The sequence below is a fragment of the Durio zibethinus genome, chromosome 3 (assembly GCF_047325235.1).
Source record: "Durio zibethinus cultivar Kanyao isolate XHJ-2024 chromosome 3, ASM4732523v1, whole genome shotgun sequence".
Classification (NCBI taxonomy): domain Eukaryota; kingdom Viridiplantae; phylum Streptophyta; class Magnoliopsida; order Malvales; family Malvaceae; genus Durio; species Durio zibethinus.
Window position 1 is genome coordinate 32,727,121 of NC_143164.1, and position 14,804 is coordinate 32,741,924.

At 26.7% G+C, this 14,804-nt stretch overlaps 2 protein-coding genes and 1 pseudogene across 4 annotated transcripts; 2 read left to right on the top strand and 1 right to left on the bottom strand.

Annotated features, from left to right (window-relative positions):
• Window positions 1–338: 338 nt before the first annotated feature.
• Window positions 339–2,870, top strand: LOC111283705 (dol-P-Man:Man(5)GlcNAc(2)-PP-Dol alpha-1,3-mannosyltransferase-like). 3 transcript variants are annotated; one of them, XM_089758513.1, is made up of 5 exons: window positions 339–799; window positions 1,614–1,774; window positions 1,879–1,941; window positions 2,046–2,099; window positions 2,202–2,870. In XM_089758513.1, exons 1-4 carry the CDS (start codon window positions 743–745, stop codon window positions 2,050–2,052), a joined length of 288 nt encoding a protein of 95 aa, XP_089614639.1. In that variant the 5' UTR covers window positions 339–742; the 3' UTR covers window positions 2,053–2,099; window positions 2,202–2,870. The 3 variants fall into 3 exon arrangements, 1 of the variants encoding a protein (XP_089614639.1); XR_016341004.1 differs by having other exon boundaries at window positions 344–799; window positions 908–1,941; XR_002689422.2 differs by lacking the exon at window positions 1,614–1,774 and having other exon boundaries at window positions 352–799.
• A 1,928-nt stretch (window positions 2,871–4,798) lies between these two features.
• The window catches only part of LOC149519758 (uncharacterized), a 51,636-nt pseudogene continuing 41,630 nt past the window's right edge, over window positions 4,799–14,804 (top strand).
• Window positions 9,430–9,780, bottom strand: LOC149519759 (rapid alkalinization factor-like). The gene has a single exon (XM_089757964.1). The coding sequence runs from the start codon at window positions 9,778–9,780 to the stop codon at window positions 9,430–9,432; it is 351 nt and encodes a 116-aa protein (XP_089614090.1).

Consider the following 14,804-nt stretch of genomic DNA (forward strand, 5'->3'; position numbering starts at 1 on the left):
TTAATAAAAAAAAAATTGATTCGAAATTAGATCTTTGATTTTTTTTAAGCATTTTTAATTATTAAATCAAAGGTTTAGAGATTTATAATTTTTATTAAATATGTTAGTTAACAGTAATTATGCTAATTTCTAATTCATCGAAAAAAAGACATTTAATATAAAAATCTAAAAATATATTTTTAATACATTGGATGACAAAAAAAAAAAGTTAAAACTGAAAATTTGGGCCTGTTCTTTGGGTCTTTTTATTTAACCTAACCCAATTAAAACCAACGACGTTATTCGTCGAACCGTCAAACGGGACAAATCTGCAGCGTAGGCTCATTGGAGGACTGGAACAGAACCAATCAAACAGTCCACAATCAAACAAACTCTATTTAAAAACATATTCTTGACCGTTCATTTTGTCTGCTTGTGTCCTGAAACTCCAAACAGTCCAATTTGGCAATTTCTTTATCCTCGATCAAAATACAAACAAACATTAATTCAACCCAAAAGAAAAATTATGGCAGTGAAAATTTCAGCTTCTGCTCCTTATGTCAAACGCTCTTGGAGAAGAGATGCTGGTGCTTCTTCTTTGATTCCCAAACTTCTCAAGAACCCAAAAGCATTAATGGCGTTGGCTTTGCTTTTCATTGACTCCCATCCTCGTCTCCCTAATCATCGCCTACGTCCCTTTAAAGTTCCTTAAAAATCCACTCTCTAACTTTTTCTTCCCTGAATAATTAAACTCTTTGGTGACATGTCACGGTTTCAATTTTCAGATACGGGGATAGATTGGGCCGCTAAAATGTCGCAGGTGCGGTTTTTTTTATACTAATCAAGCTATTTCTGTTTCCGGGTTGCTTGAGTGATTACCTTTTAATTTATTGGGATAGTATAGAATTAGCGTTTATTAAGATGATAGGTAAGTGGGTTTCCTGGAGGAGAAATGGATTACAAGAACTTGAAGGGACACCGGGCCACTTGTCTACCCAGTTGGCTTCCTTTATGTTTATTCTGGCATTCAGTATATTACAGAAGGACAGGTTTTTCCAGCTTAGGTGATCATAGTATCAGGCAAATTAAATTTTCTTGTCTCTGATTTGTGCTTATGTAAGCCAGTTACTTATGCTTCCTTCTTTACTTTTTTTTTTTTTGGCTGTGGATTGGAGATTTTATTTGGGATTTTATACATCATAAATCTGGGAATCGTCTTATTAATCTATGTAAAGACGAATGTGGTATGGAATTTACTTGTGTTATATTAGTTCAGTCACTAATATATGCCTATAATGTATGCATCACCTGCTTTTGTTTATGGTATACTTAGCTGTGTTGGTATGTAGAAGTGTGTAGAATATACTTCTAAAGTGTTCTAAAATAGATGTCATTATTCTGAGTGCTGGTAACTTGTGATGTTTGCTTGATTTCCATTATGAGCTTCCATTATCATTTCCACCATTTCTTAAGCACTAGTAAAATTTGGATCTTCACCACTCAGAAACCATCAAATCTCTCGAAAATGAAATGTTCTTGACTGTTAATGTTTCTTACTCTTTTGTTGCATCAGTGTTTGTTTATTTGTTCTGGTTTTTGAGATTAGCATTTGTTGTTCTTAAAATGCCTTGCAGCTTCCATGGTGGGCTCTGAGCTTGCTTTGTCTTTTAAAGAGAGTTCACTCAATATTTGTGCTTCGTCTGTTTAATTACTGTTTTGCAATGACACTCCTCCATGCTGCTGCAATTGCATCCATTCTTTACAAAAGTTGGCATTTGGGATTGTTTATTTTTAGGTAGCATGCACACTCTATTAGTACCTTTTTTCTTTTAAAAAGGAAAAGAAGAGAAGTTGATTCCACTTTACCACTTTTTTTTTTTTGGGGGTGTGTGTGTGTAGTGGCGCAGTTTCGTTAAAGATGAATCTCCTCTATGCTGCACCTCCTTTTATACTCATGCTAAGGTGCATTAACTTCTGCTTGATTACATTTTTCTATTAATTAGCAACTGGGTCAGTTATTATGCTCAAACAGTTGCATCTTTCTTTGGTATAACTTCTTATAACAGGCAATGAATATTAGTGGGGTAAAATCAGCTTTAGCTGGTGTGGCACTTGTGCAGGTATGTGAACTATTCCTTTTTGGCCTTTGAGGACTTATTATCAGCATTTAAATTTCCTGATAATTGAGGTTTCTATTTCTAATTTCCTCCATTGCTTTACAGATTAAATTCTTTTTCTTTCTTAACATGGGAACTGGGAAGAAAATATAAATCTCCGTGCATCTTAACTTACTTTCAACATGGTTAGGCGAGTTGGACTACTTCACTTAATGTTGTGGCAGGAGGCAATGTCTGCCAGTATGTTGATTGACTTTTACATACTCAGTAAATGGTTCTGCAGATTGTGCTGGGGCTGCCAATTTTAGTATCATATCCAATTGAATATATATTGTGAGCCTTTAATCTTGGACGTGTCTTCATCCACTTCTGGTAAGTTTATAGCATTGAAAATGCTCATCTTTCTCCTTAGTTTCCAGTTACTAACAAATTGACAGGATTATTCAGTAGCATCTTTAATGAATTTTAGGTAATTTTTCTTGTATTATTGATATTTCAAGGAATATTAGCTTGTCAATTAGTGCATCAACTGGATTACAGATTGGATTGCTGGATCAAAATCTGATCTGAAAGAATTCTAAAGTTGAGAAAAGTTTGCTGTTTTGCCATTTATAAATCTGTTTGATAAGAAATTATTTCTTTGATCTGCTCCAGGATTTGTGTACCCTTCTGCAAAGTCAATGAACTTAAAATTTAAGATCACTCTTGTGTAAAAGCTCTCCCTGGTGCATATGTTATAATGTTAACGTTATTACTTGCCTTTGAGGGTACTAATTATTTATTTTGAGTAGTTTCATATATTGACATAAACTTGGCTCTGAAAAATATTGCTTACCATAAAATATACTGGAGCTGATATTCAATTTCTGTTTGGTAAAGCTGTATGGATTTTGGGGGTTAGTGGACGCTATTCTTCAGTAATTTTTTGGAATTTTGAAGGACCACGATGGTATTTTATAAGAGGTTGAGCTTCGGTAACTTGTTCTACTCCAGCTATTGAAGAAACCTAAAGAAATGGTTAATAAAATAATAGGGCTCACTCTTATTAAAATTAAAAAAAACAAACGAAAAAGTTTGAAGAGCCAGTGGCATATTGGTAAATTATAGTGTTAACCGGAATGAAAAGGAAAGGGACCATCCACTTTTAAAATAAGCAACGATTATTTTTGATTGGGTGCTTCTAAACATTAGAGTGGTGTTATTTGTACTCCAATTTTTTTTCTCCATATTTTATTATTATAAACACTCAATTTTTTATTTAACAAATTCTAAATCCAAAACAAAACTTTATTAAAATTTCAAAAACCTAATTTCTTGGCATCTTATCTTTTCTTTCTTCTTAACCAAAAATTTAAAGGATTTTAAGCTTCAATTAAATTCGAATTTTTTTTTACTTATTTAAAGTACAAAAAATATAAAATTAAAGATAAATAGTTTGTTCTTTTTACTTTTTCATTTGATTTCATGTTTAGTTTCTTAAGATTTCATATTGAAATATTTGAGTGTGATTCAAAACTTTTGAAGATAAATTTTTAGAAATTCTTAAAGGTTTTCGTAAATTGATGTTAAAATTTATTTAGAAATTCAAGGTATTCAAAAATGGATATTCGAATATCTTTAAAAATTTTTGAAAACTCTTAAAAGTTTCAAAAATGGATGTTTGGAATAGGATGTGAAAGACAAAAAAGTAAATGATTAATGAGTATTTAAGTAATTTTATTAAAATTTAAAATTTTGGGGTATATTAAGAAAAAATTGAGGTGCCAATAGCAACACTAGACGCTATTTTTTTTCTCTATATTTATTTTTTAAAAAAATTATTTTTAAGTAAAATTATTTAATTATTTTTTTAATTTTAAAATTATTGAATATTATATTAGGTAAAATTTATAATTTATTGGTTATGTATATTCAATAAATTATTAAATTTATTGGATATGAAAATTTGATAAATTATATATTTAAAATTTTTAAAAAAAATCAGTTGAAGACAAAATAATATGAATTTTTGTAACATTAAAAAAAAGTAAGATTTATTTCAAATATTATAAATTTATTTATAAATTGATAGAAAAAATTATGCATGTAAATTTTTAAAATTTTTAATTTAAACTATCTAATATAAAATCTTTAAAAAATTTTAAATATGTGAATTGGAAAATTTTTAAAAATTTTGAAGTTTATAAATTTGAAAATTTTAAAAAGGTTTCGTATTTGCAAATCATTTTGTATTGATATGAAAAAAACAGAAAAAAAAAAAAACAGGTGTGTTTTGAAGAGCTCCCTGGACGCCGCTAAGTTTTCGAATTGAAGCTACGGCTAGCAACTGAAGAGCAGCGCCAACAAACCGAGATCAACATCCACTGCCAAACAATGGTGAACTTTATATTTTTTTCTTTTTCCAAACTTTAAAACTCATCGTTTTCCTAGTTATCATATAATTTGCTCGAATTCTTTCAATTGCCCGGAAGCGGAACGATCTAAATTCCTATTATGGTTCTTAAAGGATTTAATGCAAAGATCGTTTTTCGACTTGTTTTAGATCCATATTCCCTAATAAATGGAGATCCATATTCTCTAATAACTCTTGAATCTTTATGGTTTTCGTCAATTATGCTTTTGTCATAAATCTAGCAAGGAAGAACAGTAGCAGAAGGATCAAGAAGGATTATGGTTGTAACAGGAATTAGAAAGGTGAGCTAATGGAAGAAGCAAAGCTGGCTATTGAGTTAAGACAGGAAGGAGCTACGCTGAGCGAGAGAATTGAGCTGAAAGAAGAGAAAGCAGAGCCAGGATTGGAACTGAGAGTATGCTGACTAGGAACTGACTATGAGGATGCAGGCAAGGAAGCTGGTGCAATGAATTCTGCCGACATGGTTGATGGTTATTGGTCCATTTGCATGAAATTTGTATTGATAGCCGACTAGTAATCTGTTATGACAGGTATCATGTATTTTGTCAGCATCTAGCAAGGAATTTAGCGATTCTGTTACAAATGTTGTCATGAATTGTACCACATTTGTGCCTGTATAAGAAGAGTGCTGTAACGACCAGGAAACGAATGAAAAGTTGCAAATTCTCTACTTCTTTCTCTTTATTTTCTTTATTTCTCTTCTGGTCTACTTTCTTATTTCTTCTAATTTGGTTCTTTATGTCACAATCATTCTGTGTCAGCTTTTCTGGTTCACATCTCCTTTATTTTATTTTATTTTTTATTTTTAGTATTTTGGATTAAAATAGGTTGTGCTTGCAATGCTGGCGTTAGGGTATTAATTTCTGGGCTTTATTATGAATGTTAGCGTAGGTTTTATGATGTTAGTAGGGTATTAGTTGCTTTGAAAATTGAGTCCCAAACTTTTTATTCAATGGTATCCAATTCTTTTGTCTGCTTGAGATTTTTTGTGATTCCCTGTTCTTTGTTTTGTTTTATCAGAAAATTTTGATGACTTTTTTTTAGTTGGTTAGAGGATTATAGTTTCTTTTGATCAACGGCATTCTTAGTGTTAAACAATATGAAGTAGGGGTTAGTTTTATTATCAGGTTAAATAATAATGCTGTGTGGTATGGGCTACTGGCTTTACCTTTACAGGACGGGCACAATTCGGAAGAGTCAAAGCAAAACACAGCTGATATGACTGTTTTTACGAGTCCCTCAATCTTTTAATAACGTGAATAATAAATAATAAGTGCTTTCAATGTATGCTGTTTTCCTAGTATCATGAGGGCATAACCACTGCTAATTTTGATTTAGTCTCAACTTTTAGGTCGCCAAGCGTGGAGCATAAGTCTCTAATGAATATAATTCAGAAATTATTTGATGTGCCTTTCTTATAAGTCTTTAGTTACCGATTTCTTTCACTGATTTTTGCAAGTACAAAAATCTTCTTCTATGAGTTACAACTGGATTATGTTATTGAGAAATATTATGTTTGCAGCAATCCAGGTTTCAATCAATGTCTGATTCCATTATGACAAAGAATATCCTTTTCACATGTTCTTAGATTTCATTAAAGAACAAAGATTATGTACGTGAATGTAAAATTCTAAAACAGCCAATTAAAGAACAAAGAAACATAAAAGGGTAAATGATAATATATCTTGGAATTTATTTAATAACATAGAATTTCAACCTCACCAGAGAGAAGCTTCATATTCTAACTTTATCCACTTTATTGCTCTATGTTTTTCTATCCTGCAAATGAGACAAAATAAAGGAAAGCTTAACCACGGCAACGAGTAATGTCGTTGCAGCCTCGGTTGTAAGGGTAAGGTTCTGCTTTTGGCTGACAGTTATCGTTGGATGCACCCCTTCGAGAGCATGTAACATGTTAGTCATATGCCACAAGATAACTTTGCTGACATGATAATTTATGTGGCATCTAATGTGTTACTTTTAGAGAATGTTTGATATTTGGGTGATTTGTCTAAAAATCATGATAATCTATATTCAATATTATATCACCTTATTTGGTAGTAATTTAAAAATCTTATATGACAATGATCTTAAATAATTGAGGTGATAAAATCACTATTTTGAGAGGTGATGAGATTCCACACTTAATGGATAAGAAAGTTTTATCATCATGGTAAAATAATTTTTAATATAATTGTCTTGACTAATTTACCCTGATGAAAGATGTATTTAACATTGCCATAAAAAATTGACTAGTAAAAATTTTCAAAAATCTATTTTTAATACTTTATTTTAAAATTTTTTCTATTACAAATGAATAAATATTTATTGATTACAAAAATAATGAAATTATTTAATAATTTTTTTAGAAATTATTTTTCATAAAAATTGATTTATATTTGTAATTTTCTATAAAATAACATTTAATTATTTTATAAATTATCGATTCAATAATATTAAATTTTTTATTTTGTTTTTGTAAGGTTATTTTAGATATTTTATATTTTATAAATTTTTTTATATAATACCAAATACAGTGATTAAGATCACTAGTGAATTATAATATTATACTAAATATAGTAATCTAAGATCATTGATAATTAAATTACTTTGATGATTTTATCACCATAATAATTAGATCACCGTAATAATCTTAAAAATAATACCAAACATTACTTTAGTGACGTCGTAAATCATGTGATTACATGATTATTTTTATTATAATGTGATAAATTAATTTGAAATAAAAATAAAAATATCAATATCCCCGTAGCTATATATGTGCGTTTATTACTATTATTTTTTGTCGTTAACCATATAAATAAATTTGGTTCTATTTGAGAAAACAGAGTTAGCATGGGATTATATTGAATTATTGATGTCCAATAATTCAATAAATATGGTGAATTTATTCCATATTGAAAAGTCTTACTTATTACTGAGTATACAAATCAATAAATAATGTGATAGCCATGGGTGCCATCAATAAATGAAAAGGTTGATGATTCAAATTTTTTATTTTTTATTTTTTATATTCCGAATCATCAACCTTCTCATTTATTCAAACTTTGTTAGTTCAAAGACTATAACTGGTTTAGAGGGCTGGGCTAGCCAGAATTTGGGTGTTTCTTCAATTGAATTTACTTAAACGTTGGATGCTTTGCTAGAGAAAAGAACTTTTATAGAACAGAGGCACATGCTTTGAAATAAGACCATGCATGTAAAGAAGCATATGCACTCTGTTACTAGTGATCATTTGATCAATCAATAAATAATAGAGCTTTGGGATTATGTGATTGATTGAGCAGTATAGAGGCCCTCTTTTCTCATCATTTTATCCATCATAACACAATTATGTGCTCATTTTTATGCAGTCCATGCTCTAATAAACTATCTCTCTCAATGAAATTATCATATATGTCTGTAAAAAAATGCAGTCCATGCGCATATCAGTTTCTCTAATTTCTTTCTATAACAAAAACTACTAGGTCGCCATCACGCTATGATGTCAACCTGTGCATGTATTTTACTGTATAATTATCATTATCCATCTCAACTGAAGTTATGCATTTCTTTTCTATAAACTTGTCTTGGCTTCTACCCGATTTCGTCATGGTAGTATGTAATTATATCTTCAAAGTCTTGGCTGTGTTTGTTTTGGCCAAAGATTTAAATAGCAGTAGGATAACGGTATAGCGGCCGCTATTTTGCGGTTGCATTATTATTTGTCACCGCTATTGAAAAAAAAAATAGAAAAAAATTTGAATATCGTATATAGCGGACGTATTGCGACTGCGAATTGAGGCATAACGTTGAATAGCAGCAATAACAGTCCACTATTATTCGTTATTTCATTTTTCATTCAAAAATTTAAGAAAAAAATTTTCATTTGATTCTGTTTAAAAACTTAAAATAAAAACAACAACAAAAAAAATAAATATCAATTAACAAATTCAGAAAAAAAAACCCATAAAACTTAAACTTTCACAAATATCAATTCTTTCAAATTCAACTTCAATCAAGATCAAGTATATGCAGTTTAAGTTAATCAATTAATTCAGCAATCAAATTACCTTTTTTTTTTTTTAATTTTCAACTTTGCCATGATTTTGTGTGTTTAGAATTGGATTGGGCTATGTTATATTAGTAGAAGGAGGCAGGAGTTGTTGGGACTTAAAATGAGAGATAAGAGATGAGAGTGAGACTTGAGGTTGATGAAGACAAGTAAATAGCACAAAAAAAAAAAAAAAAAACTGAGAGATGAGGATGAGAATAAAGGTTTGAAGAAAAAATTATTAAATGTAAGGCGAAGGGATGAGAAGTTGTGTGGATTTGTGCAATTTAGTCCAGAGACAGGAGAAATAGACTTGAGGCTATTGTTGTTGAAGATTGCCCACAACACAGAGGCTACCAAGTTTGATTTACTGTAAGCCCATAAAAAGCAATTCTCTAGGCCCATAAATAGTAATGCTCTTAATTTATGGATGTCTAATAACTTATTATTTAATTTATGCATAATACAATTTGGTAATAATTTGATAAGTATGGTAATTAAATAATTAAATATATAATTCGTTATGATTATTTATTTTTCACATGTTTATTTATCTCTTGTTATTTTTTAACTATTATATGAATAATTTTTTAAATATGAATATTATACTATAAATATTTTTTCTTAAATAAATAAAACACATGATATGATATAAATTATTTTAAAAATCGTAAAATAAGAGTTTTTATGATTAATAATTAAAATTATTAAATTTTATAGCAAGTTGAATAAAATTTAAAAAAATTCAAGACCGCGATAACTGCAATGACTGCGAATGTATCTATTATATTCGTAACTGTGACAAATGATGCAACTGAAAATATGACCGTTATCACAATTTAAATCCTTGATTTTGGCAGTGCTTTCTATCCACGGCAACGAGTAATGTCGCTGCAGCCTCGGTTGTAAGGGTTAGCTTCTGCTCTTGGTTGACAGTTATCGTTGGATGTACCCCTTCGAGAGCATGGCACTGTGTTCTTCTGAAGAGCTCCATAACTTATGGATGGGGTGGTTTGCAACATGCGCCTGCTGCTAATCTTGGAATCTATGTTAAATTCATCGTTCGCCATGCACTCAACCATCGAGCCCTGGCAGCTAGACTTGTTCGGCACCAAGCTCAGGTTCTGCTCTCCACTTGCGTCGACAGTTGACAAGGCAATGATTAGAGTTGCGAGGACTAGGGAAATGGCCAGGAGAAAACCTGAGGGATTAGCCATTTTTTTTTTTAATCTTGCAGTTGTTTAAGTCGGGACAAGAAGTGAACGGGGTGTGGCAACTTGTTTTTAATTTAAAGCTACTAGTAAAAAGTTGATAGAATGATGTCAGCAAAGAAGAAATTCTGTTTTCACTGATTTGAGAAATTACTGTATAAACCTGTTCTATTTATATGCGAAAACCTTTGATTAATTAAGGAAAGAATATCTTATAACATCATAATCTAATGTAATTTAGATATTGTTCTAATTATAATATTATAGGAGTAGGTCATATTTGATATAAAAGATATGATAAGATAAGATAATATTATAAATATAATTAAATAAAATAATGTCATATTGTTTTGTATTTGATGTATATAAAAATTATGATCGAATAATTTATTTATTTGTCAAAACTGTTCTTTTTTAAAATTTATATAATTTAAACTATTAATATAATTTTTAAAGATATAATTAGACATGTAAATTTAATTTCATAGATTAAAAATAATCCTTTCTATCTAGAAATGATTGAAGAATCCTATACAATCCCTATCTCTATCCTTACATACAAATCAAACATGATATAACATAATTATTATCCTATCCTATCAATAATCTTATACATCAAATATAACTTTAATGCACTAGATTACAAATAGGATATGATATAATTAGATTAGATAATATCTTTTTATTTTATATTTAGTATGCATAAGGATTAAGATTGTGATATGATAATTTTTACTCCATCATGTTTATTATGTATAAGATTAAGTGTAGAATAAAATGATTTTTTATTAATTAAAATTACTTTTTTTAAAAAATAAAAATAATTTTAAATTATAATTTTTATGTAAATGAAAATAAAATTTTTTTTTAACTAAAAATAGATATTCTATGATATTCTATAGGTAAGAGTTAAAATTTTTTTAAATTTATCTTTTATTAAAAAATCAATCATTTTAAAAAATTAAATTACTTTTTAAAAAACTATTTTTTAAATTTAATTTTTATCAAAAATATTTTAAAATTTTTTTCCTTTTTCATTTGTTTTCTTTCTTTTATCGTTAAAATAATTTATGTGGTTGAGAGCTAAAATTATTTTTTTAAAAAATGATTTTCCAAAAAAATAGTTGATTTTTTTTCAAAAAACAAAATTATCATAAATATATTTTTATCTTTTTATTTTTCTTTCATTTTCTTTTACTCTCACTCTCAAACAAAAGGGAAATTGAAAAAAGGGAAAAAAAGAAAAAATGACAAAAAAAGAAGAAAAAATACTATTTAAATTTAATAATTCAAAAATAAAAAAATAAAAATTATTTAATTTAGAATATTTTTATGGTTAAGAGATAAAACTTTTTCTAAAAAATAATTTAAAAAATATGAATATTTACAAAAAAATAAATTAATTTTTCAAAAAATAAGAAAATTATTTTTATCAAAACTATATTTTCTATTTATTCAAAATAAGAGAAAAGAGGGAAAAGGGTAAAAGAAAAAATAAAGAAAGAAAATGGGAGAAAAACAAAAAAAAGAAGAAAAAGGAAAAGAAGACGAAAAAATTTTGTGTTAATTAGTTAAAAAAGGACATTTGTTAACTTATTAAATGTTTAAACTAAATTTTAAATGTAAATTTTAAAAGTAAAATAAGTAATTTATAAATAATTATTATTTTACTTCATAGGATTAGAAATAATTTTTTCATTTTTAAAATTAAGATAGAATCGTCATCGTATGAGGAGAATTAATCTTCTTTGCAATTTAATACTCTTTTCTATGTGCACCAAATATATAATACGATGATAATTCTATAAATATATTCATAATCTCTAATATCAATCGTATCATCATCTTAAACATTATCTTTATTATAATATCATAATATCTATTACAATATCGAAATCCTATATGATATTAAAGCTACTAATAAAAGAGTTGGAAGAATGACATTGACTAATTTTGTACTTACCAAATTTTTACTTTTCTTAACACTATATAGTTATCTACAAAAAAAAAAGTAACCATCAAATGAGAAAAAAAAAAGGCAAGAAAATAACATTTGTAGGAAAGCTTCCAAATATGGTGATTTAAAAAATTTCTAATTCTGAATATAATAATAATAAAAAGCTAAATTTGAAGATTATGTTTTTTATTGGCCCACACTAATAATTTTCGTTGTTTTGACAAAATAAAAAGGTTGCTATATATTCTTTAAATTTATATGGGGAGTAAGATTACAATTTAAACAAAGTGAATAATTATCATTGTTTAGAGGATATCGGTTTTTAGAAACTATTTTTAAAAAAATATTTATATATTCTGAAAAAATAAAGATTTTTTGTTATTTAGATGAATTAATAAAAAATATTTTTTATAATTTCTTTTTTTGGAAATATTTTTAAAATAATATTAATACAACTATTAAATATTAAATATTAAATATTATTAAAATATATTAAATTATTTATTTTAAAAATTATTAATATTAAAAAATAATTATATTTCAATAATAATATTTAATATTAAAATATTATATTAATATTAAACATTTAAAATAAAACTATTTATTATTATATTAATATTTTAAAATGTTTAAAATAATATTACTATTCTTAAAATATTATTTTTATTAATATAATAATATTTAAAATAGTAATATTTATTATTAAAATAGTTACATTTTATATTGAAACTATTTATTATCAAATCATAATGAAATAATTATTTTTTAATTTATTTTAAAAAGAGTAATATAAATACATTAATCAATAAAATATAAAAAATAATATATTTTAAATGGAAAATATTAAGATATGATTAAAAATATTTATATTATTATATTAAATAAAATTATTTATTTAATTAACAAAATATTATTTACTATAACAATATTTATTACTAAAAAAATATAATACTATTTATTTTTGAAATATTAAAAATATTAATGTTTAATAGTATACAAAATAGAAATATTTAAAATTAAAATATTAAAAAATATTTTAAAATTAACATTTTATTTTTAATTGAAATTAAATAAAATATTTTTTGTTATATAATAATATTTTAGGTGGAGAGAAATCAAGCTCGAGCTTAAAATCTCATATCCAAATATTGGCTTGAGTAAAATTATAAAAATATTTAAAATTAAAATATTAGAAAGCATTAATATTAATATTTTAGAATTTTAAGTATAATTAAATAAAAATATTTTATTATTAATATAATAATATTTCAGGTTGAGTCAAATTAAGCTTAAGCTTAAAAATCATGTCCAAGATTCAGCTTATGTAGAACTTAGCTCATGAGTTTCATAAGTATTATTGTCTATATATAGCTTTTATCTAGAAATTGTCTTCCTTTTTTGAAAAAAGGGAGACAATTTTCAAAAAATGACCTCATCTTTTGTTGACTAATAAATTATTTTCCATTACTAGCCAATTTTTTGCCAAATAAATATTTAAAAATACAAAAATAGTTTTTTGAAAGTTGTTTTTTATGAAACAAGCCAATATCATTAGCCATTCTTAAATAGCATTTGGTATCTTTTACAAGATCATAATGGTAATGTAATCACCAATGTAATTTTATTACCAAAGTAATCTTATAATTCATTATTTAAAATCATTTTATCTAGTTAACAATAATTAGTTTTTAGTAATTAATATCAATGTATTTGGTATTATTAAAAATAAATGTTATTTTGTTTAAAAGTACGAAAATAACCATGTATCTTGTAATAATTACACAGATTAATAATTTTAATGTTGTTTAAAGATAATAATTTGTAAAATATTAGTAATAACAATAATAACAAATTAGGCCTTATATCTTATAACTCTGAAGTCGACTATATGAAAGGCTAAAAAAAAACGGAATCATGTTAAGTCATAATTTTGAATTTTCTTATACCACTCATTTTTATAAAAAAACAACCTTTTTATTTATTTTTTAACTTTCCTATTATCTCTTATTACTTATATTCACGTCTTTTGTGATCTATCTCTAAAAATTTTGGTCTCTTTCAAATCTAAAAGCTCATTTCTTGTAATTAGTATACAAACAGACTTACGTTTCACATGTTCAAACTATCTCAAATGGCCCTCTCTCATCTTTTTCTCAATTCGAATTACCCTTAAATTTTTTTTTTTGAATCTCTTCATTTATGATTTTATCTCTTTTAGTCTTACCAAATATCTAACTAAGCATCATCATCTCAGCTATGCTCATTATCTTCTCATGTTGTTTTTTAGCAACCAACATTCAGTTTCATATAACAATGCAGGTCTTAAAGTTATTTTATACAACTTCGCATTAAACTTAGAGGGCATGTTGTGATCATACAACACACCTGACACTCTTTGCCACCTCACCTATCTTGCTTGAATCTTATGATTTATATTTCTTTCAATCTCGACATCTTTCTAAATAATTGATCCCAAATATTGATAGTCACTACTTTGTAGTACTACCTCACCATCCAACTTAATCACATTAACACTTGTTTCGCTATGACTACTAAACTTACATTTCATATATTTAGTTTTGGATACATACAATTTAAAGCTTTAAGACTCCAACTTATGCCCCATAATTCTAATGTTGCATTAAAATCATTAATAGTTTTAGCAACTAAGACTATATCATCAGTAAATAACATACGCCATGTCACCTTATTTTGGATACATACAGTGAGCTTGTGTATAACCAATGAAAAAATAAAAGAATTTAGTGCTAAACATTGATGCAATTCTAAAGTAATGGGAAAACTATCAGTCAAGCTCCTAAACATCCTCACATTCATTACAACTATTTCATATATATATATATATCTTTAACTTTATTAATGTACTTTAAAAGAATTTTTTTCTTCGTTAAGTTTCACTAATGCACTTTTCGGAGAATTTTATCGTATGCTTTTTCCAAGTGGATAAATATCACATGTAAATCTTTCTTTCTTATCTGAAAACCCTCCAACAAAAGTCTCAATAGGTGAATTGCCTCTATTCTGAAGCGTCCTAGCAAAAATCCAAATTGGT